Source organism: Uloborus diversus, chromosome 1 (assembly GCF_026930045.1).
Source record: "Uloborus diversus isolate 005 chromosome 1, Udiv.v.3.1, whole genome shotgun sequence".
Taxonomy (NCBI): domain Eukaryota; kingdom Metazoa; phylum Arthropoda; class Arachnida; order Araneae; family Uloboridae; genus Uloborus; species Uloborus diversus.
This window is the reverse complement of record NC_072731.1, coordinates 206109384-206131530: the sequence shown is the minus strand read 5'-3', so window position 1 is coordinate 206131530 and position 22147 is coordinate 206109384. Positions and strand designations below refer to the sequence as shown.

At 31.7% G+C, this 22147-nt stretch overlaps 1 protein-coding gene across 1 annotated transcript in view; it reads right to left on the bottom strand.

The window, feature by feature from the left end:
- The window catches only part of LOC129218331 (RNA binding protein fox-1 homolog 2-like), an 80519-nt gene that overhangs the window by 8748 nt on the left and 49624 nt on the right, over positions 1-22147 (bottom strand). The window contains exons 6-8 of the mRNA XM_054852570.1: positions 15161-15215; positions 3350-3476; positions 525-597 (exon numbers count right to left, since the gene is read on the bottom strand). Coding sequence (XP_054708545.1) covers positions 525-597; positions 3350-3476; positions 15161-15215 — 255 coding nt within the window. The remainder of the gene's footprint in view (positions 1-524; positions 598-3349; positions 3477-15160; positions 15216-22147) is intronic.

Genomic DNA, 22147 nt, shown 5'->3' with positions numbered 1-22147 from the left:
GTTAAGAGTTTTATTTTTATTCATCTACAGGTCTAAAAATGCATTTTACGTATTTACACGATCTTTTTTCATAAAAGCATGGTGAAAATGAAGAATCAAATCATACGTTTGAAGAAAGAAAAATATTAAAACACACATATTTTAATTTGTGTATGGAATAATAACGAACAAAATGCATGAGATCTGCCTTTAGTACATCTTTGGAAAGAGTTTTTATTTTGGAAAAATAAAAATGTTGCCATAATCGTTCAACAGAATATATTAATTGATAGATGTAAGCTTGTTACTAATTTAAACACTAATATTGTGGATTTTTAAACTTCTTTGAAAGCACTTGCTTTTTATTTAAGAAACTCATATTTTCGAGAAAAAAAATCAGCTCTTAACATTTTAATTCTGATATTATTTTAAGTATAAAACGGCTTATATGTATATACCGAAGATCAAATACATGCTCACGAGTGATTTAAGTGAGGTCTCTAAGTGCACTTTAAACCATTACTAATACAGAAAAACATTCATACCGGAAGCTGATATCTTTCAGCACCAGCATACGTAAGAAATGGGTCCTGATAAACACCTCGGTGAAGCATTAATCTGAAATAAAGAAACAAATAAAACATAAATATTTTACAAACAAACTTCAAGGTCCCTTTACTCTCTTAGCAACAGTGCCCGAATATCAGGGGAACTGTGCTCCTCTCGAGGGAAAAAAAGAAAGAAAATCATAAAAAGAGGAAGACCAGGAAGGGGGGGGGGGGATGTTGAGCTTTTCCTTTAACGCGAATGCATTATCATTTTAGTGTTAAAGGGTTCAAGCATGGATGAGACTTTGCGTGGTATTTTGCACAATAACAGCGCAAATTGATGATTTGCTCATGTAAGAAAAATTTGATACGTATATAGAGGATGAGCATTTTGATTATACAAAATATGAATGTTATAAAGAAAACATTGAAAAACGAGCTGATGTATGCATCACATGACTTCGTTTTACGCCAATTTAGTGATAATAATGCCTTACAGTAAGCAAGGAAACACTTTAAATATTTTCATTCCTTGTTTGTCGCGAACTGAAGTAAACAAGCTTTACAGATATTAATAGGGTATTATTAAAAGTAAATTAGGTCAAAATGTGCGGGGAATTTTTTCGCGAATGCAATACTTCACAATACTTAACATGTAACTTAACATGTGAATACAATACTTACAATACTTAATATGTAAAAGGAAGTAAAAACGTTTTATACAGATTAATTTTCCAAACGTCGGCAACTTTAACGTGGTTTAATGTTTAACTCGAAATATCGCCAATAGCTCCAAATTGAAACCAGATTTTTTTTTTTTAAAGTTCGCCATCTTTGTGATACATCGCCAAGTGTTCGCCAAATTATAGCATCACTTGAATTTGCATTGAAATTAAAACTGATTTTTCACCAAAAAGGTGTAAAAGATCCCGCTTGAAACACCCGAATGCAACGCAAAAGAAAGGTGCACAACTAAATCCCACTAAGAGTCTACATAACAAATTTTAATCTTCTATGGCGTACCTGTTTTTGCGTTATCTGAGATACACACGCACATACTTACATACAGATGTTAAGAGAAAATTAACTCGGGGATCGTCAAAATGGATTTTGCGGGCATCCATGCATTCTTAGGCATATATGCACCTGTTGTAGAGTCAAACAAAGCACTCAACATTCATTCGGGGATGAGTAAAATGTTAATTTATTCCGAAATGTGGGAGAAATTTTTTCGCGAATACAATAATTTGGTTAAAAACGATGTAAAAACGTTTTATACAGATTAATTTTCCAAATATTGGTAATTTTAATGTGACTTAATGGTGAACTCTGTGAATATCGCCAAAAAGGCCAATCTGACACCATATTAAAATATAAATTTAAAAAAAAATGTGAAAAAAAAAGAAGTCAAATTTGTCGCCCCAAAATCTTGGCCAAGTCGCCAAGTTGCCAAATTCAGTTTGCCACCACTTGAGTTTGCATTGAAATTACTATACTAAGATTTCCCCCAAAAAAAGGTGTAAAAGACCCCTTTTGGAACATCCAAATGCAATACAAAGGGGAGGTGCACAACTAGACTCCACTAGGAATCTACGTGCCAAATTTCAACTTATTAGAACATACCGTTTTTGAGTTACATACGCACATACACACATACGCCCATACGCACATACGTACATACATACTTACTTCGAGAATCGTCAAAATGGAAATTTTGGGTGTATATATTTTCTTAGTATACATGCACGTGTGGTTGGGTGGAAAAAAACCTCAACAATCATCGGGGGTGAGCAAAATGGAAATTAAGGATTTTTGAGTGAAAAGTTTTTCGCGAATACAATACTTCCTTTTTTACAAAAGAAAGTAACAATTCAACTAACTCTGTTGGTAGCTTTGAAATAATCAATACCTTAAGATGATGACTGTACTGCAAATGTCACTCACCCACATGCGTGTTCTGTAATACGGTTATTAAAACCGCAAAACAGGTTACTTAAACAGGGGAGCAGCAACTACCCGTTATAAAGTAGCTAAAATTGTTCCTACAAAAAACTTTTTTACAGTATACGCAATTACTATTTCACTTTTTGCTGCACTTACTGAATCACATATAAACCAATGATGTAAACATCATTTATCCACAAAACGTAGAAAGATGATTTAAAAATCTTATCACCAAACCTTCATACTTGCATTTCCAAAAAAAATCTGGTTTAGACCGACGTCATAGGTTCAAACGATTATGTCGGCAAAATATAAACACTCTGCATGATTTTGGAGGTTAAAAGTGACTTGAAGTTTTGGAAGAGTAACTTGTTCTCATAAAAAACATTGCCTAACCAGGTAAAACTCCGAAATCTTTGAATTTCCTCCTTTCCAAAACCAATACTCTAATGATCTTGTCAATTTATGGACATTACATTCTTGCAAGAAGAGTATCGAACTGATTTCGTACATTCGAGATTTAAAGTCATCGATATATCTCGATTCTGGATTTCTGTAAGACAAAATGCTTAATCAGTCTTCCATGGAAGGCATCCACCAGGGCTACGAAAGGACTGCTTCGGAAATGAAAAGTACTAGTGCATATGCATACATAAGAAACATGGCATGAGAGCATAATTGATGGGAAAGGTATGACATATTTTTTACAGATTAATAACGCTATGAAAGGATTAAAAAAAATTGCATACCCAATTCGTTTACTTGTTTCTTTTCTCGTGTGCAATTCGTAGATGCATTTGAATAACATTATTTTGGGTGGGATTTTTTTTTGTTAAATTCTTTAACGTTGCAAAGTGCGTGTATAGTATCATACTTACGGAGTATATCCATGTAGCGCAGTGGCTGCTGCAGCTGCAGTGAGTGGTGACGGATGCCGAGCAAATGCCGTTGCAAATGCTCCTCTAGCCCTTCCCCTTTGTATGGCAACGCCCCTTAAGGCAGCCACTGAAAAAAACAGAAAGGGCAAATTACAATTTAAACGTCTTCAGACGTTTCGAGTTTAAATAAATAAATAAATAAATAAATAAATAAATAGTAATAAAAGTATAACTGCCATTCCTAATCCATTCAAAAACATTTCTTAGTAGAGTAGGTAATTGATTTATAAGAGAGGTGTTTGATATTTTTTCATTTTATTGTTGCAAGTGTGATACCTTAGGGCAGCCACTGCAAAAAGTGCAAAATGCTATTTAAACTTTTTTCGATGTTTCAAATTCAAAACTTTTTTTAAGAAAACTGATTCCTGATCAATTAAAAAACATTCCTTATTAAAGCAGATAATTGATTTAAAAGAGAGGTGTTTGATATCTTCTCAATATATTGTTATAGGTATGATATTTTGATGTGTATACTAGGGCACGAGTAGTAGAACATGAACATAGCACCCAAAACCTTCTCTACGTGCTTATTGAAGTACAAACTGCATAAAAAATGTAACCACCAGTAAACCTCAATTTTTGAATTTGTTATTCACGGAAACTTCAAATTTTGTGGGTTCTTGGTGCGATTTAAAATATTACCAAATTTGCGGTAATCATTTTGTGAAACACTGGATAAGGCTCCGCTTCCCTACTTTGCAAAGTGGTCTGTCACTAATTTTCGTCAAAGATATATTGTTGTCAAATGCTGAGATAATTTTGGTTACCATAAAAAGACGCTTAAAATTTTCATTTGAAATGTTGCCAAAATAAGTAGTGACATTTGGCGATTGTTTGAAATTTTACACAAAGATAAATTAATGGAATTCTTTGCAGTGTTTAAAATTTAGCCTAATTCAATTGGAGGATTATTTAACACATTAACAAAAGCATTAATGATTATTTTAATATCGGTACTGTGGTCACATCGTGAAAACCAAGAAACATCATTGTGTACTCTTTGAAAAAATTGCCAAGCACCTCGGCTATTGAAATGTTTCTGCAAAAAATTGGACGACGAAATTTTGCTCGATTGAATAATCAGTACGGGTCCAATCATCGCAAATGAAAAAGCGATTAAAATGCATTAAAGTTTCTTCAAAATGGAAAATAATTACACTGCAAAAAATAATTGTTGTTTTTACAGTAATATACTGCTTTTTCCTACAGTTTAATACTGCTGTGCTAAATAACAGAGAAAAACTGTAAAAATATTTTAGATTGCGCAAAACGATGCGCAAAAGGTGTTTCTTTCATACGGGAACAGAAACTAATGAATTCAAGATATTGGCAGCCATGTTTTTTGATGATTCGGATGTGCTGAGGCAGAACTGTTCAACTGTAATTCAAGTTAAAGGTAAGTGCTGGTTATATTATATTCATTCCCTTTTCCTCAAAATATAGTTTTCTTTATCATCGAAAATGTATGTAAAATAACAGTTTATTTTGAAATCGCAATTCGTATCCTAATATTCGTTGATGCTGACTTTGCAATTTCTTATAGTTGCTAAGTTGTAGCGATTGCTTTCTAGCAAAAATCCGAGTAGTTGTTGTGATTCTGAATATTTTATTGCACGTGTGATAGTTTTTAAACATTTTCTGAAACTCAAATTTTATTTAAAAATAAATCAATTCCTTTCTTGATCGTATTTAAAGTTATTAGAACATTAAACTTTGTGTACGATTACATTTTGTGTTATATACTATGTCAGTGCTTAAAATTTAAATTTTTATTTTCTCTAGTAAATTTTTAACATATCGCGATTGACTTCTTTCTTCTGTTTTTTTTTTCTTATGTTCAGTTTTAAATTCTTTAACATTTTGCATTTAACCATTTTATTGAAAAACTTTACGTTATAGCATCAGTAGCTTTTATACATAATTCGATGAATAAGATGAAAATAAATAAAATAACAACGTGACAGAGAGACATGCAAACAGTATACAATTTACTGATATTTTTTGCTGAAGAATTTGTCACTGTGGAAATACAATACTCTGTCTGAACGACTCAAAATTCTCTGAAATCTGTTGCCAGCTTTCATACTTAACGGTCGAAAGTAAAATAATAATAGTTGAAAAAACCATCAATAAAGAACTCAAAAAAAAAAAAAAAAAAAAAACTCAAAAAATAAGCATTTTAAAATACAAACACGAAACCCTTGTGTTTTAAAAGTTTTATATTGGCGTCAGCAGGAAATTAAAGTTTTACTTCAGGAAAATTGCACTAGTACCATTGAAACTTGGGAACGTAAAAATAATTTTAGAAACTATATTCAAAGGCACTCGATTGGAGGTCACGGGAAGTCTCTATGACCTCCCCAAAAATGCCATACTGGGAAAATTTTGTCTGGCTATTCGGCAAATTTGTGGACATAATTGTAATGTTGCAATTTTTAAATTCTCGAATGTGCAAATTTCATTAGATATTGTACTTAATTGTGCTTACATAATGTGTGCATTTACCAGTATTTTATTAATCGGCAAATATTTAAGTTCCATTTGGCAAATTGAGATTATACGCCTTCCCAACATATTTAAGTTCAGGCCATGCCTGGCTATATTTTAAAATTTTCAGCTTTTCATTTCTGATCTGGCAGTGTTTCGTTCTCGTCAAAATTACAGCTTTTAAATTTAAAGTAGAATATTTACATCATTATGCATTGTTTGTCATATTTTATTCGCTTTGAAGGGCATGCTCATTTAGAAAAGTAGATGCTCGAGAAACTACAGTAGAATTTGAAACTCTTACAACCTTGAAACTCATCAGTTTCTTTACATTTTAACTTTTAGAACACTTTGAGTCTTAAATTTTGGCATCAACATGTTCAGGATGAAGACAAAAAGTATATTATAAATAACGAAAAGTGTGATTCTGTACTTCACTGTCTTTCACTGCTTATCAAAAGTAAAAATATGTCAGATTGTTATCCGTGTAAAATGAAAAAATCGGAGAATTTCGTTTAAACCTGTAACGGAGATTCAAGCCAACACCCGGTAAGACCTTTTGCATTTGAATACGATGGGTTCCTTAGCAGTCGAGTTCTTTAAAGCGGGGAGGGGGGCCGTTAATTTTCACAATAATAGACGATTTTTCAAGAAACTCTCCAGTTTATTTCTTTAAGAATAAAAGTGAGGTTTAAGAACATTTTGTCAGGTTTCAAAAGATAAAAGAGATTTGTGGCAAAGCTCCGATAACGGAAAGGAATTTCTGAACTCCCGGTTTGAAATTTACCTTAGCGACCAAAGCATAAGAATCGAAAAAACCAACAAATCCTCTAGTTAACAAAGTCGCGTCATAGAACACTATAAGTCAACATTATTTGAATGGAAACTTTGAAATGAATCGGGTTTGCCTCAGCAGTTCTGAGCCGAAACAGCTATGTACTTCCACTGCTTACGGACTAGAGCGGCTTTAAAAGGAAAAACCAAACCCTTTTTTGAGCTTTTTGGGGGAAGAAAGCCATCTATTAAACAAAACCTATTTTGAGCTATTTGGGGGTAAGAAAGCCATCTATTAAACACTCCCGGAGTTTTTTTGGATGCATTTCGTATATTGGACTTCCAAAACAGAAAATAAACAAATTGGATATGAGAACTCAACAAGGAGTCATGGTAGGATATGCGTTTCATACGAAAGGTTACAGAATTTGGGATCTCAAAAATCGCGAAGTGACAGAAACGCTGAATGTTAAATTCGATGAAAATAAATTCTGGACGACCCCCCCCCCCCCCTCAGGAACGAGAAACAGAGGGACACAGTTTTATTTCACTACTGAGTCAATCTGAAGTAACAGAAGAATATCCTGAAAATCATAAAATAGCATGTTGAGAATTAAATGGGTTAAAGCAAGTCCAAGGCAAAATAAAGAATACAGGGATAAGTATTATTCTATTGACACGACGGTTCTAAAGTCCGAATCGTGAAGCCGAGGTTTATTGTTCTGAAAATAACATTGAATATGACATAAAATATTTTAATTTCACTTGTGATGATAATTCAAGAAAAGTATAGGATTTTTATGAAGATAGGGGGGGATAATTCAAGTATGCTAGAAGCTAACATTTCCGAGATTTAAATTTGGCAAAACGGAATGGCTCAAGAAATTCAGGTGATATGAGAAAGAAACGTTTACGTATTGGTTCCACTGAATGAAAGTTTTAGAAAGAAAAAAGGGTACAGATGTTTTTTTTTATTTAAAAACAAATGAGCAGAATGAAATAATGCGCTTCAAGACCAGACTGGTAATTTTAAATACCCACCAGGTGGGGGGGGGGGGGGGGTACTTTTCGAAAGTGTTTTCTCCAGTAATTTCCTTTCCTTTGATTGAGGCTTTCTTTTCAATTTTTGTGTATAAGCTACATTGAGTCCATTTCCATGTAGATGTTTGCAATGCGTATCTATATGCGGATGTAAAAGAGGAGATTTGTGAGACAACCTGAAAGGTTTGTTCGTCCCTGAAATCTAAATTTTGTCTGTAAATTGAATAAATCATTGTCATTCTGATACAGATTACGCCTCGAATCACGACGACCGGATTTCAATGGGGGGGGAGGGGGGCTTGTAGTGTTTTTGGATAGGGTACGAATAATATGGTGGTACATTCAAACAAAAATGCGTACAACTGTCAACGATGGAAGTGGAGTATATTTCAATTAGTGAATAATCTAAGGATGTGGGTTAAAGGAATTTTAAATCAATTGGCTACGAAAAGAGTTCAGAATTTTAGATTGTCACAGTACAGAGTACTATTAATCAATCTAGTTGCAATCGATTTTTCTAGTTCTGCAATAGAAAATTGCAGAACTAAGCAGATTGATGTGGGGTACTATTTCCTAAGGAATTTGATTGATAAAAATGAATTTGGAATACAATTTGATGAAACTAAAAATAATGTAGCTGATTGTTTTACAAAACCTTTCTCAAGGGAAAACTTACATAAAGCTTGAATTGCAATGACATATTTTTCTAGGGTTTTTTTTCTTTTTTTTTGAAATGTTTCAATTATTCCATTATGTTTAAGTTATAATTTGTGCATACAAACGGATGGCCTGTAATATATTTCTATTTTTTTTATTCATGTCTTAAAGTATTTCATTCCAGCCGCCTGAATTTCCTTCATCTAAATTTATTCACTAATGCAATATTATTTCTATGAGTTTAGTGGTACCAGAATTGAATGGATGGTCTCATTTTATCAAGATGGCAATTCGTGGTTGTGTTCCGCTTGGAATTTCAAAGAAGCCTCTAGTCTGAACGATGTTGCAATGATTCACTTAGTGACATGAATGCCGGTAATGGAAGTTTATAAGTACCTTTTTCATTTATATTTTTATGTTTTAGGATGTAATTTGTAATCAAAAATGCTTTTGAGCCTTAGAGCGTTCTTAGCCACTAAAGCCTATCCTACTGTCTGTGTGCCATATTGGGCCCCTGAAGCTGATTTTTGTGTGCCCGTTGTCAGGTTTTATGTTACAATCAAGAACTATGTATTGGAACAAGATAAACTAAATTTTGTTTTGATTTAAATGTGATGGATCATACAATTCATTTACGTCTGGGTTTTTTAAACTTGTAATTCAATATTGGTTTTTATGGGTAGTTGAAAAATATCATTTCAAGAATCACCGGAATATAGAAATGTCTGTTAGTGCTAAATTAAACGTAATTTATTTCATTATTTATTTATTTTTTTATTTTTATTTTCCAGTAAATTTTGGAGCACTGATTCTTTGTTTTTACATGTTAGTAAAATTGAAGGAACCAAATCAGAATGTTAAGTACTTTATTATTTATTGTACGTATGTTTGTAAAAATTTAAAGGAACAAAATTTAAAGTCAACTTCATAATGAGAGCAACAATAAAGATTAGAGTTTAAAGTACGATGTATTACAGCGTATGAAACTTTCTTCGTATATTCAGACTTGTGACACTTATCAAACAAAATTATAGATTATTTTTATTGTAATGTAAATAAAAAGCAGTTATTTTGCAAATGTGAGCATATTTAAATTTACAGTTAAAAGAGGTGCGGTCTTCTGGCAAGCATTTCCAAGAAGGGAAGCATTGTTTACAGCAAGGACGGCGGGCCAAATGTGGACTTACAATTTCTTAATGATTAGAACTGGCAGTATCAGATTTAATCTATTTCTTGACATGTTTGTCGATTTATTCTTTTGTTTAAAACTTTCAACTTTTCTGATCGATTTTCACTTTTTACTGAATTGACTCTAACTAAGTCATCTTGATTTTGGGAATATAGAATTGTTTCTTCCGAGTTTCAGGTAAATTCTGAAAAACTTAAAGATAAATTGTCTAAATCCTATCAAAAGAAGTAGCACTTAAAAAAAAAGCCGCCGGCGGATTAAATGGGGATATCGATAGCTGTTCAAAACGGGGGGGGGGGGGGGCGTCCACATTTTAAAAGACATAAAATATAAATGAAACATCTTAAATTATGCTTAAATATTAAGACAGATATAAGATAGAATGCTCTTACGGTATTATTTTATTCCAACTCAAATGATTTTTTTATGCAGTTCCTTAGTACTTAGAAAAAAAGCTCCAAAATATTAAATTTAAACAATATAATAACACAATTGTGGAATAAAATATATGAAACAAAAATATTTTAAAAAATTACAAGTAAAATATTTCATATTAAGTACAGAAATCTAAATTATTTTACATCACACATTGTTTCATATTCAGATTTCTAATAATGGGCAGCTGTCGAAGAAAAAGAATATGAAGCTGGTATCAGTTGAACATAGCTCGAGCTGTTAACAAGTGTTGGAATGGGATATGAGTTAAAGAAAAAGAAAGAAAAAACATCTACGGTTTTCAGTGCTACTATAGCAACTCGGGGAGGGGGGGGGGGGGCTAAAAAAAAGGCTAGATACAGTATTCATTATTTTAAATGAATACCTCAATATTTCCCAATTGGTTGTCCTAAACGTCGACCTTGCTCCATTTTCTAAAAAAATAATTCTCTACCGCATCCTAATTATTGCTTTGAAGTAAACATATTGCAATCCAATAATCTGGAGCCTATTATAAGAAGAAACTAGTTTCAAGTTTTATTATCCTTAAGATATATATTCTCCCGATCACCAATCACTTCAGTTATCCGATCGAAAAAAATAAATATTACTCTTAATCAACGGTCTCCTATGTATTACAAAATCCTTCAAAACTACCGAAAGATAGAAGGATTTTTTTACATTGTATTTCAGAAACCAGTATAAGTCTATTTCTTGACATGGAAGATAAAATGTAAGATTTTGTTCTTTCTTTTTTCTTTTTTGAGTTCTTATGTAAAGTATTCAGATTAGGTCTATTTCAATTAGACACTAATAAACCACCGTTTCAATTGCGTAGTTTCCAAATTGCTGCACAGCAGTTTTTTTTTTCTCCTTAAAACAACATATTTCGCGCTTACTGGTTCCTGAAATAAACGATTCAATTACAATTAATGTATATGTTAAGCGGTTTCAAAATAAAAGCAACTCCCAAGGCAATCTTAATTTCAGATCATTCAGAGTCATAATTTTAATTATTTTAGGGCGTATTTTTATACCTACGTAATTTGATTTTTCCATGAATGTTTTTTGGTGTCCACAAGTTTTATGAGATTCTAACAATTTTTATTTTGACAGATGCTTTCATGATATAAGGCCTAGTGATGGCACCTAAGTCGGCAAAGATGTCACAAAGAAGAATCAAGTTTGTAATGGAAAAATATTGGCCTTGAAAAAATTAGCATTCGGTTTTAAATGAATTTCTGCAATTTCACTGTAAAAACTACTAATCGATATTTATAGGTGATGTATACGAAATAAAATAATTTGGCAATTTTTAATGGTGTGAATGTTTTATTTTTTCTCATGAAAACAGTATAACATAATATAAAGTTATATAATTTTTGGAGTAGTAAAACCAAATTTTAACTTTAATACTAGTACTCATAAACCTGCAGATTTTATTATACCGAATGAAAAATTGTTTCTGTTTAGTAGCTCTGGAATTTTAAACCGTCACATATTTATAGTTTTCATCTATGTAAACTTTAAAAGGTTAATAGGATAAAGTATTATTTAATCTATAATAATCAGTTTAGAATAAAAACCATTCTGTGCAGTCTAAATGCTGTATACTGCACATATGGTGTGAAATAAAATTAGTTTGTTACTAGTATTTCTCAAATAAAGTAGATCCAAATGCAACTTATAACATTAAAAAAAGAAGAAAACCATGAAAATATTCTGTTTTACCATAAAAGAAAAATAAATGCATATAATTGCATGCATCAAGTTAAAATAAACTTAAAGGTTTAATGGATTGCATATTGCAAAACATTTCTCACGTTATGCTGCACATTTTAGCATTACAATAATGCTGGAAGTGAAAAAAGTACTTTTAGTGAAGATATGATGTAGTATTTTCAGTTATATATAAAAAACCTTTCTCATTTTTACTACCTCCATGGATCAAAAAGTTTTGTATTATGAAAAAGCTATAACTGTTCTTAAAATAAAGCTTCAGACCATATTTTGCAATTTCCTTCAATTTGAAAACTTTTAAGTCTGCAATAGAGCTAAAAGTTTTTTGTAGAAATGAAAATGCACCACTTTTTCTTCTTTAACATGTGTTTATAAAATATTGAGATGGGGCATTGAATTATTTTGTGTACAAGGAAATTAATATCAATAAAACATATATTTAGCAGCAGTTAACTATTTCTATGGAAAAGTGTTTTATATTTCTTTATTTGTCGCTTTTCATAGCCTAAAACATTATTTTTGTTGTTGAAAAACTTAAGAAAAGGAACAGATTTCGTATGTAGGCTGATTTATACAACGTACATACTGACTCAATTGCTTTACTTTTCGATATTGTTCTTCAGCTGTAAAAGCAGTGATTTCGGCTATGAAAAGAAACGATACGGTGAAAAAACCCTTTTGCATAAGAATTGATAACTTCATTTTATGGTTTACGGCTGTTAATTTTACTGTACAAATCATTTATAAAACCGTATACTACTGCTGCTTTTATGGCACAATTCAGTTGATTCCGCAGCATAATACTGCGAACTTTACAGTTTGATACTGTTGATTTTGCAGGCAATTCCGTTACAAAACAGTATATAACTGTTAATTTTACATATTATCTCTGTTAAATTTACAGGTCAAGTCATTCCTAAAACAGTATATTACTGCTGATTTTACAGTTTGATACTGTAAGTTTTACAGGGCAGTTTGAATAAAAAGCAGTATATTACTGCTAATTTTACAGTTTGATACTGTAAGTTTTACAGGACAGTTCTATTAAAAAGCAGTATATTACTGCTAATTTTACAGTTTATCGCTGTAAATTTCACAGTAAAAGTCTGCTATAAAACAGTATATTACTGCAAATTTTACAGTTTAGAATTGTAATTTTTGCAGTTTTTCTTTGGAATGCGAGCTGCCAGTATTTTACTGTAAAAACAACAGCTTTTTTTTTGCAGTGTAGTCAAATCCAGAAATTATTTCCCTATCTCGTCTAGCGATTACGTTACCGTTACGGTTTTTTTTTTTTTTTTTTTTTTTTGTTTTTTTTTTTTTGTTTTTTACCCAAAGTAATACTTGTCCATTTCACAAAATATGACCAAGTTTTTTTTTTTGTTTTTTGTTTTGTTTTGTTTTTGTTTTAAATAGATTTTATGTTAATATCATGGATATTTCTGGAGTGGGAAAAACGTTGCTTAAAGATTTTACTTAAGAAAAGCCTTGAACTGTCAGGTAGAAGCAAATCAATTCTAGCTATCGAGAGGGAGTAGAGATAATACACTAAATACTGAGTTAAAAAGGATAAAAGCCTTTGAATATGGAACTAAAAAGCTTCTAACTCATTTTAATTCAATTTAGAAATTTCGAACAGATTCCCCCTTCATTCCATAAAAGTTATACTTAGAAAGTGTCATATGATAGAATGTAAGGAATAAGCTCAATTTACATTATCAACTTTCTAACTAAATATTTCGTTATTAAAAAAATAATGTTTTACGACAAAAAAATTCGCACCCGCAACTTGTTGTGTAGGTTTTGAAATACGAAAAAGAAAAACATTTTTAGTATGTTGATACTTTATATCAAGATATCCACTTAGCCACTTATTTAAAAGTGTAGAAAAAAAAGATATAGTTAAAAATTATTCGATGAAATTACAAATGTACGCGTAAAGATGCATCTCCCGCAAGAATGGATAGTGCGTTTGACTTTAATGAGTATTCTGTCACTTTTCTTATAAAGCTATTATAAGTTCCAATGTCAACTTTTGCATGGTCCCTTAAAATTTTGAATTCGAATGTCTCCTCCGTTGTCGTTTTAGTCGCCAATGATTCAAACCTTTTAGTCAGAACTATTTTTAATTCAGGTTAACTCCCTAAATATAACTCAGGCTAGTAAACCAAGGGACCCTTTAAAGAAACACGATTCATTATTTTTTCAAAAAATTTCTTTTTTTCTTCAAATTTCAAATATCTCAACTCTGCACTTAAATTTGGCCATTTTTGCAATAAGCGTAATATGCCATTGTAAACATTGGTATGTTACGCTTAGCGTTTTTTACCAAGGCTTTTAAAGGTATTACGCTCATGTAATACAGTTTTACATTTACTTAGAAATGCTTGATATATATGATACTATTTGTTACATTAACCTCACTTTTTAATGTTAAATATTTAAAAATATATTTAAAAAATCATTCTTCAAATGTTTTTGGCACCCAAAGCACATTTTTTTAGTGTTCATGGCATGCAACAAAGCGTTCCTGGGGGTACGATATGCGGATACCAAGTATTGGGCATCTGAATGTCGAGAAGATTTTAATTTTTTTGTTTCGATACAGGGTTGAATGATAAAATCCGATTTAAAATTATTTTTAATTTGTAAGTCTTCACCTATCAGAAGTTTCAATATTTTTACGAATCACAACTTTTCTTTGCTATAACCACTTGAAAATAAAAATATTTTTTTTTTCGCAATACTCTAATGTATATACATACAGAAGTTCTGTTTGATTTTTACATACCATATTTTATTGAAACATCATAAAATATGCATTCATTTTATTGCATATATATACATGTATACATGCATTTTTTTTTGTCTTTTTTTGTTATTTTATTTCATATAGCAAATTATCAACACTATAAAATGCATTGTTTGCACATGAAAGTTGCTTATTATATTGTCTAACAATAATATGCAAGCAGTACACAACTAGATCTCGTGTGCTAAATGTGCTTTTGACAACATAATGATGGGCATATCATTTGGTTCCACAATTGTGGACAGGCAGGCTGCAATAAACAATTGTTTAATGTGTGCGCTCTTCAATTTAGATTTGCATTATCATTTGCAGGAAAGACGATCATTATTTGCATTTGGACATATCTATTAATAAAGTCTTCACTGACTCATAGATATGTTTATTCGTCATTCGTACTGCGACATCATATCGCAAGAAACAGATATTTAATAGGAATCGTTAATTAAACAATTGGGCAAAATAAGTTTATCTAAGATGCTAAAACATCTTCCTTCGAATGCAGATGAAGATTGTGACATTAGTTTTGATTAAATTTAAGTTAATTGAATAACAAAATGTGCAAGACAGGTTGATGAATTTGTTTACTTACTTTCATCAATTGTTGTTTTCGTCTTACCGTTGGCAATTGTTGGCAGTTTCTTCGTTTGAACTCTCGCAGTTGCATTGTTTACCTAAGACATTTCGAACATATGGGTATTATTTTATAAATCTTTCTGACGGTAAACATGTTAGCATTAATGTATAAAGAGTGAAAACAACATAATAAACATTCTGAACTAAAATTTCTGAATTACGTTTTTGTTATTAATGCATTCAAAGAATTATGCTTAATTCCATCTCTGAAAGGTATTTCCGTGTTATTTAAATATTGTGGAAATTATTCGGTGATAAATAATATATTTGACAATAATTTTAAATGTTTGAAACAGTTTTACTATATTATAAAATATTTTATGCACCTCAAATATAAACACATTTTAAAGGTTATTCCAGCTCATATTATTTAAGAAAAATGCTAGTAAAAAGTATTATCAAAATTTTAAGTGTGTTTGTTGAGGTGAAAAAAATACTATCCTCAAAAATTATATACATACTCAGTTTAATGCGAGTGTAGCTTTACCTAATAGTCCAATCAATGAGTGCTCAAAACAGGGGTGTAGCGTGCATGGAATATGCGATTTTTGACTTCAGAATATTGTTAGAGGTAGTTAGTAAGTAGACATACTAAAAGTCCCCGACCCTGGGGGAGAGCTAAAGGTAGGAGGGAGGGGGAAGAAAATTTTAGGTTTTTCGAGAAAATGTCGGAAACGGTGGAAAAACAATTCGTTTAAAATAAAAATTCAAGCTAAATAAACTTTCTATAGAACTAGTTGTACACATCTTTGTCATATTTCCAAAACTTTTCCAGGTATAAGTTATGAAAAATCGAAGATTTTTGGAAAAATTCTCTCTTTTTATCAAAAATTTGCTCCCAGTGCCTCCCAGGATCAGTATTGATGAAAATTATCACTGACAAAGTTGTAGAACTTTAAATGTCCTTCAATTTGATATGCAATTTTGTTATATTTTTTCAACCAATCAAAAGTTTCAGCGCTTCAAACACGCACTTTCATGGCAAATAACATGGCACTTGCCATTCACAAATTTCAAACTGACTTGAAAGGATCGCGCACTTCTGCTTTCTTCAATGAATTCGACAATCCTGATGGACAATGAAGAAGTATTTGTGGATTACTGCAACATAAATGATGTTTAAGGGGGGGGGGGGGGTCGTGAAATTGTGACTTTGTGACAAGAGGGAAGGAAAGAGTAAGAAGTGTGACTTCAAAAATTTTTTAATACGAATATGTTTATAATGATTAGTGTATGAAAAGTACTTTGTGACTAATGGAGAGGGGGTCAAAAATTTGTAAGAAAGAGTAACATCATTTATGGACAGCTCCTTACCAAGAAATCGGACGAAGTTTTGTAGAACTACGTATGTGCAGTATGAATTAGCTCCATACCCAAGGCATTATTTAACGCAAATGAATTGAGGAAGTGCAGAAAACCAGCACTTTCTCAGTAAGAAATTTGTTAGTTAATAATAAGTAAACAGTAATTAATAAATAAACATACTGAAAGTCTCCGACCCAGGGGGGCGTTAAACGTGGGAAGGGGGAGCCAAATTTTGTGGTTTTAGATTATATCTCGGAAACGGCAGGAAAAATATGTTCGGAATAAAAGTAAAAGTTAATTAAATTTATTGTGAAATCGTTTTTATACATGTCACATTCACAGTGGTTTTTTTAGGTATGCGTTCTTTAAAACCAAAATTTTTCGGAAAAAAAAATCTTGTTCTTTTTGTCTCAGAGTGTCTCCGCAAGCAGGCGCTTAAGGAATCTTGTGCAGCAACCATGTGACGAGGAACCTAACCGTTTTCTGTGTCTTGAAAATCCACCGGCTGAACACTTGAACTGCAGATTCAAACCTGATGCCAAAAAAATACGATGCCTATGCCCAATCACCGCAACACCCAGCTGACAAGCAATCAACAGCTGTGAAGTTCTAGCATGTCTCTTTGTCATAGTCTCTTTTTCGTTATTCTTACTGAAGTGAAGATGTGACGCTATAGCATGATGATGAAAATTTTAATAATAGAAATAAGGTAAATGTAGCTGACCGGCAGCACCTTTTAGTAATTATAGTTTTTATTACATTATTACTAATCATATTTGGAAGTGTTTATATCGAATATGGGCTGACAGTAATTAGAAAATGAAAATATCATCTTTAAGGTGACATCTTGGTTTTATTCTGAATTGGAAGGGTCATGACACAAGCAGCGGAAATGCTATTCTAAGAAATTGGTAATGAATTATTGTCTTCGTCGTTCCCTTTGCCATGGATAAATAATTTGATTCCGTTGTTCCAACTGACATTGCAATACAAGCTTGCGACAGAGTAGTTTAACGATGATTTTCTACAAGTTTCCTTTCCTGTGACTTGTAGAAAAGCAATCGGTCGAAATTATCTTCAAGATTCCGTTAGGAGCAACATCCGATTCCGAGAGTTTCGGTACGAGTTGAACATTCCTCATTTCACAAACCCCCAATTCGGTACTTCACCATTAAGTTCCTAGCTACAGGTGTACCTGGTGGTACGGCAGAGTTACAGATCAGTCTTGATGTATGCAGCTACTTTGATAAATGCTCAGTCACAAAACTCGTTGATTGACTAATATGTGGCTAGAGCACAATACTTTGAGATAGATATATGATTCCAGCAATTTCAATGGATTCAGGAGAAGAAGAGCTGTTGATGACCATAGATACATGTTGTATGACTTCAGATTTTTGGTACATTTTGACCGCAGAACGTTGTGATCAGTTGGGGCTTTGACTATCAAGAGAACAATCAGGAGGACTTCCTCAAAAATTATAGCTACCGAAGAATTTTGCCATCTGATGATAACCGTCTTCGCAATACCAACGTCAACATTGCCTAAAGCTCGGAGCGTATTAGTTTCGTTTTTCAACAGCTTCATCATTAGTGGATTTGTCAGCTGATTGTTATTATGAAAGTTGGACAGAAACCTTCTTGTCCGTCGTTTCATTTTTCCAACTGACATTGATGTCCATACGGTTTATACATTCGTCTCTTTTTGCCTAACATTTTTATAGAGTTGGAATCCTCAGTATTAATAAATTCAAATGAAAATAAATCAATATCGCTTTGAATTTCCTTAAACAGTATGTATAGTACTGACTTTCTGCACGTCCTCAGTCCACCAATTCATACTGCATATACGCAATTTTGCAAATCTTCGTCGGTTTCGTCGGTAAAAGCCGGTCCATAAATAATGTCTCACTTTTTTAAACATTTTTTACCCCCCTCCCATTTGTCACAAAGTTCGTTTTACAGGCAACTTTTCATAAACATATCCATATTAAAAAATGTTTGATGTTACACTTCTTACTCTTTCCTTCCCCCTTATCACAAAAGCACAATTTCACGCCCCCCCCCCCCTTAAACGTCATTTTTGTTCTAGTAATACACAAATACTTCATTATTGTGCATCAGGATTGTCGAATTCATTGAAGAAAGAGGAAGTACGCGATCCTTTCGAATCAGTTTGAAATTTAGGAATGGCAAGTGTTTAATTTTTTGCCATGAAAGTGCGTGTTTGAAACTCTGTAACTTTTGATCGATTGAATAAAATATAACAAATTAGCATATCAAATTGAAGGAAATTTAAAGCTCTACAACTTTATAGGTGACAAATTTCTGATACAATACTGATCCTGGGAAGCACTAGGAGCAAATGTTTGACAAAAAAAGAGAAGTTTTCCGAAAATTATTGATTTTTCTTAAGATATGCCTGGAAAGTTATTGGAAATTGGACAAATATGTATCGACACAGTTTCATAGAAAGCTTATTTAGATTGAATTTTTATTTTTCACGATTTTTTTCCAACGTTTCCGACATTTTCTCAAAAAAACCCACAATTTTCTTCCGCCCTCCCTTCCACCTTTAACTCAATCCCTCCAGGGACGGAGACTTTTAGTATGTTTACTTAATAACTACTCCTAACAATATTCTGAAGTCAAAAATTATCGCATATTCCATGCACGCTTCAATGATTTCATTGACTGGACTATAACATGTAAGAACGGAAGTAGATAAATTCGTGTTGATAAATATAATTGAGGAAACTGAAATATTGAAAAAAAACAAAAAACAAAAAAAACAAATGGCATTTGTTAAGAACAATAAAATAAATTTTTAAATAATAATTGCTTCGTTAACAAGCTTTATATTTAATAACACTAAATGGAGCTTATGCTTAATTGACTTAACTATTGCAAATAACATTAACATGAGCTGGGATATTCAGAAAAAGCTTGAGTAAAACATTAATAAATGTATTAAAAATTGTAATATATTTTTTTTAATTTGCAGCAGAATATTTAAAAATTAATTCTCCATTTCTACAATAATAGATAAACAGCACAAATTTTGTTTTTAAATTTTGCAACGATTTTATGTCATGAAATTATTTTTATTCGTCCCGTAGGAAATTTAAAATGAGAGAAATGGCAAAAAAGTAATGACATTTGTTGATTTGAAATTAATTTGCTTCGTTATACATTTATCTTCATGACAAATAGCTTCCCTTCGTTTTAAACTTTTGGGTAACGTTTTCACTAAATGCACATAACTACCGTTTTTCTGGGGAAATGATTTTCAAGTTTACGAGATAAATTGTTAAGAATTTACAGAAACTATCTGTATTACTCTCTCTCAAATTTAAGAAGTATAAATCGACAAAATAGGAACTATTAATTTCAAACGAGTTGCCTTGTGGGAAAAAACGTATCTTATATAGTATTTTCCTTATAGACTTCACAGTTTACTTTTTTTTAATATTATTTTTTTAACACCAATTGGTTTTAAAAATATAGTAAAATATAGTATGATGTACTTCTGCAGTTGTAGATCATGTGAGGAGGCATAAAACTCATTACTATTTTTCTTTTTTTCTTGCACAGAACTTAAGGAGAGTGTCTATCATCATGGTTTTTATACAAAATATATTTTTTTCAAGAGATGTGGCCAAAAATTTAACCACTCTGGTGCAGTTAAACATTATTTTGTACATTCGATGAAGAACACGCTTACGAATTTTCAGGAATAATAATTATTTTCTCATATTTTCTCTCTGGGAATACATCACTCTCGCAGTTTGGTAGAAGATAAAGGAAAATAAAGTTTTTATTGGATAGGAATGCCATTTATTGCTGCAAAAGATTTTTATTTTGTATTCTTCATCATTCTTTACTTTTTTCTATTCCTTTTTTTTAAATCTATTACTCTTTTCCCAATTATAAAACATACAACATATCTCTTCATGTTTGTTTCTTGGAGCATGTTCGTCTAATCAACAGCAGTTTCATACACACAGAAACAAAAGATTCCCTTCCTTTTTTTCTTTGTCGAACTTATTTGTCGGAGTTTTTGAGGAAGCTCTGAATGACTGATCTTTGTCTATTCACATTTGTTGCAATTGGACGTGCAGCACGTCGTAAATTTTTTCAAGCTCTCACTTTCATTTTCTTAAATTCCTTAAACTTTGTACCTAGCGGAATGCTTGCAAAAATAAAATATGACTTCCACAATCGCTTAATAAGCATTTATATCGTTATGCAGAACAGTTTACAGAAGAAACAAAATTTTTTGTTTTTCAGAACACTAAAATCTAATTGTCGTTAAAATTCTGTCCGTATCAGACGAATGTCTAAACTCGACTTTGTATTTCCAATAAAAGTTATTTTAAAAAAAGTTTCATTTACTATTAGTTACTAGTAATAAAATTTACATAAGTGTCCGACCAAATGCAGTGAAGATGTGGTTGTTTTTCCTTTTGTCTTTATAATTTTGACTACCAATGTATATAAATCGTAATAAAAATATAAGCCAAAAGGCATGAAATAATTATCAGTTTTCAAAACTGGCTTCTATGTTTAATAAATTAGCTAAAGTCATCAGTTCGGTCTCAAGTAGGAGACAATGCGCTCACTCAAATAAAAGGTTTTGATTTTAAAATCATTAGTAGGCAAGAAAAAAAAACAAATATTTACGAAATATGCACTTAAGGCATAGGAGGACGGTTCTCTGATGCTTTCCTGCTTTTGTTATGTAATTAAGAATGTTATAATAGCGCAAACCTAAACACACTATAAAAACTGGTGATCCTCAATTCCTTCGACATAATTCTGGAGATGAGATTATTGACTTTTCCTCCAACGAGCAAGATAGCAAATAGCCATATTTAAACCAAAATGTGCTCCAGAAGTACGTGCTAGAAAGGTCATGGAATGTAACTGAGTTGGTTGAGCGGCGTGATTTATTTATTTATTTTTTGCAGGTTTTTGCATAGGTTGTATTCATCGATATTTTCTCACATTATCCTTTTTTTTCTTACATCTGATTTTATCTAGCTAATAGTAGTTACTTTTTCGAATAATTTCATTCATTTAAAATGGACAATTGCTTTTAAAAAGGATATTGTTTATAAATTTAAATCCAAAAATGAAATTTTCCATGCAAAATTTGTGCTTCAGTTACTTTTATTTTTCACATGTATTCATATTGAGAAAAATCATGTATTAACAACATACCCCAAAAGTGATCAAATTTGCATTGTCCTAAATTCGACTAAAATTTGAAGGCACCTTAAATAAAGCGTAAACATCCTGTAAAACTGAAGTATCGAAAGTATTCAAGACTTTTTGTTAATTTGATCTACTTTTTGCCAACATTTAAAATTTTCTCCCCCCCTTAACGACATCAAATAGTAAGGTTGAAACTAAAAACTGGGGGGGGGGGGAGGATTTAAGTGTCGGCGAAAAGAAAGAGACACATTGTTTGTTTGTTGAGGAGGAGGTTCTATCATAGCCTCAAATTGAAAATTGCAACATTTTACTGGAGATTATATCTATACTAAAAATATAAAGCTGTAGAGTTTATTTGAACGCGCTAATCTCCAGAACTACTGGTTCGAATTGAAAAATTACTTTTGTGTTGAATAGTCCATTCACTGCGGAAGGCTGTATGCTACAT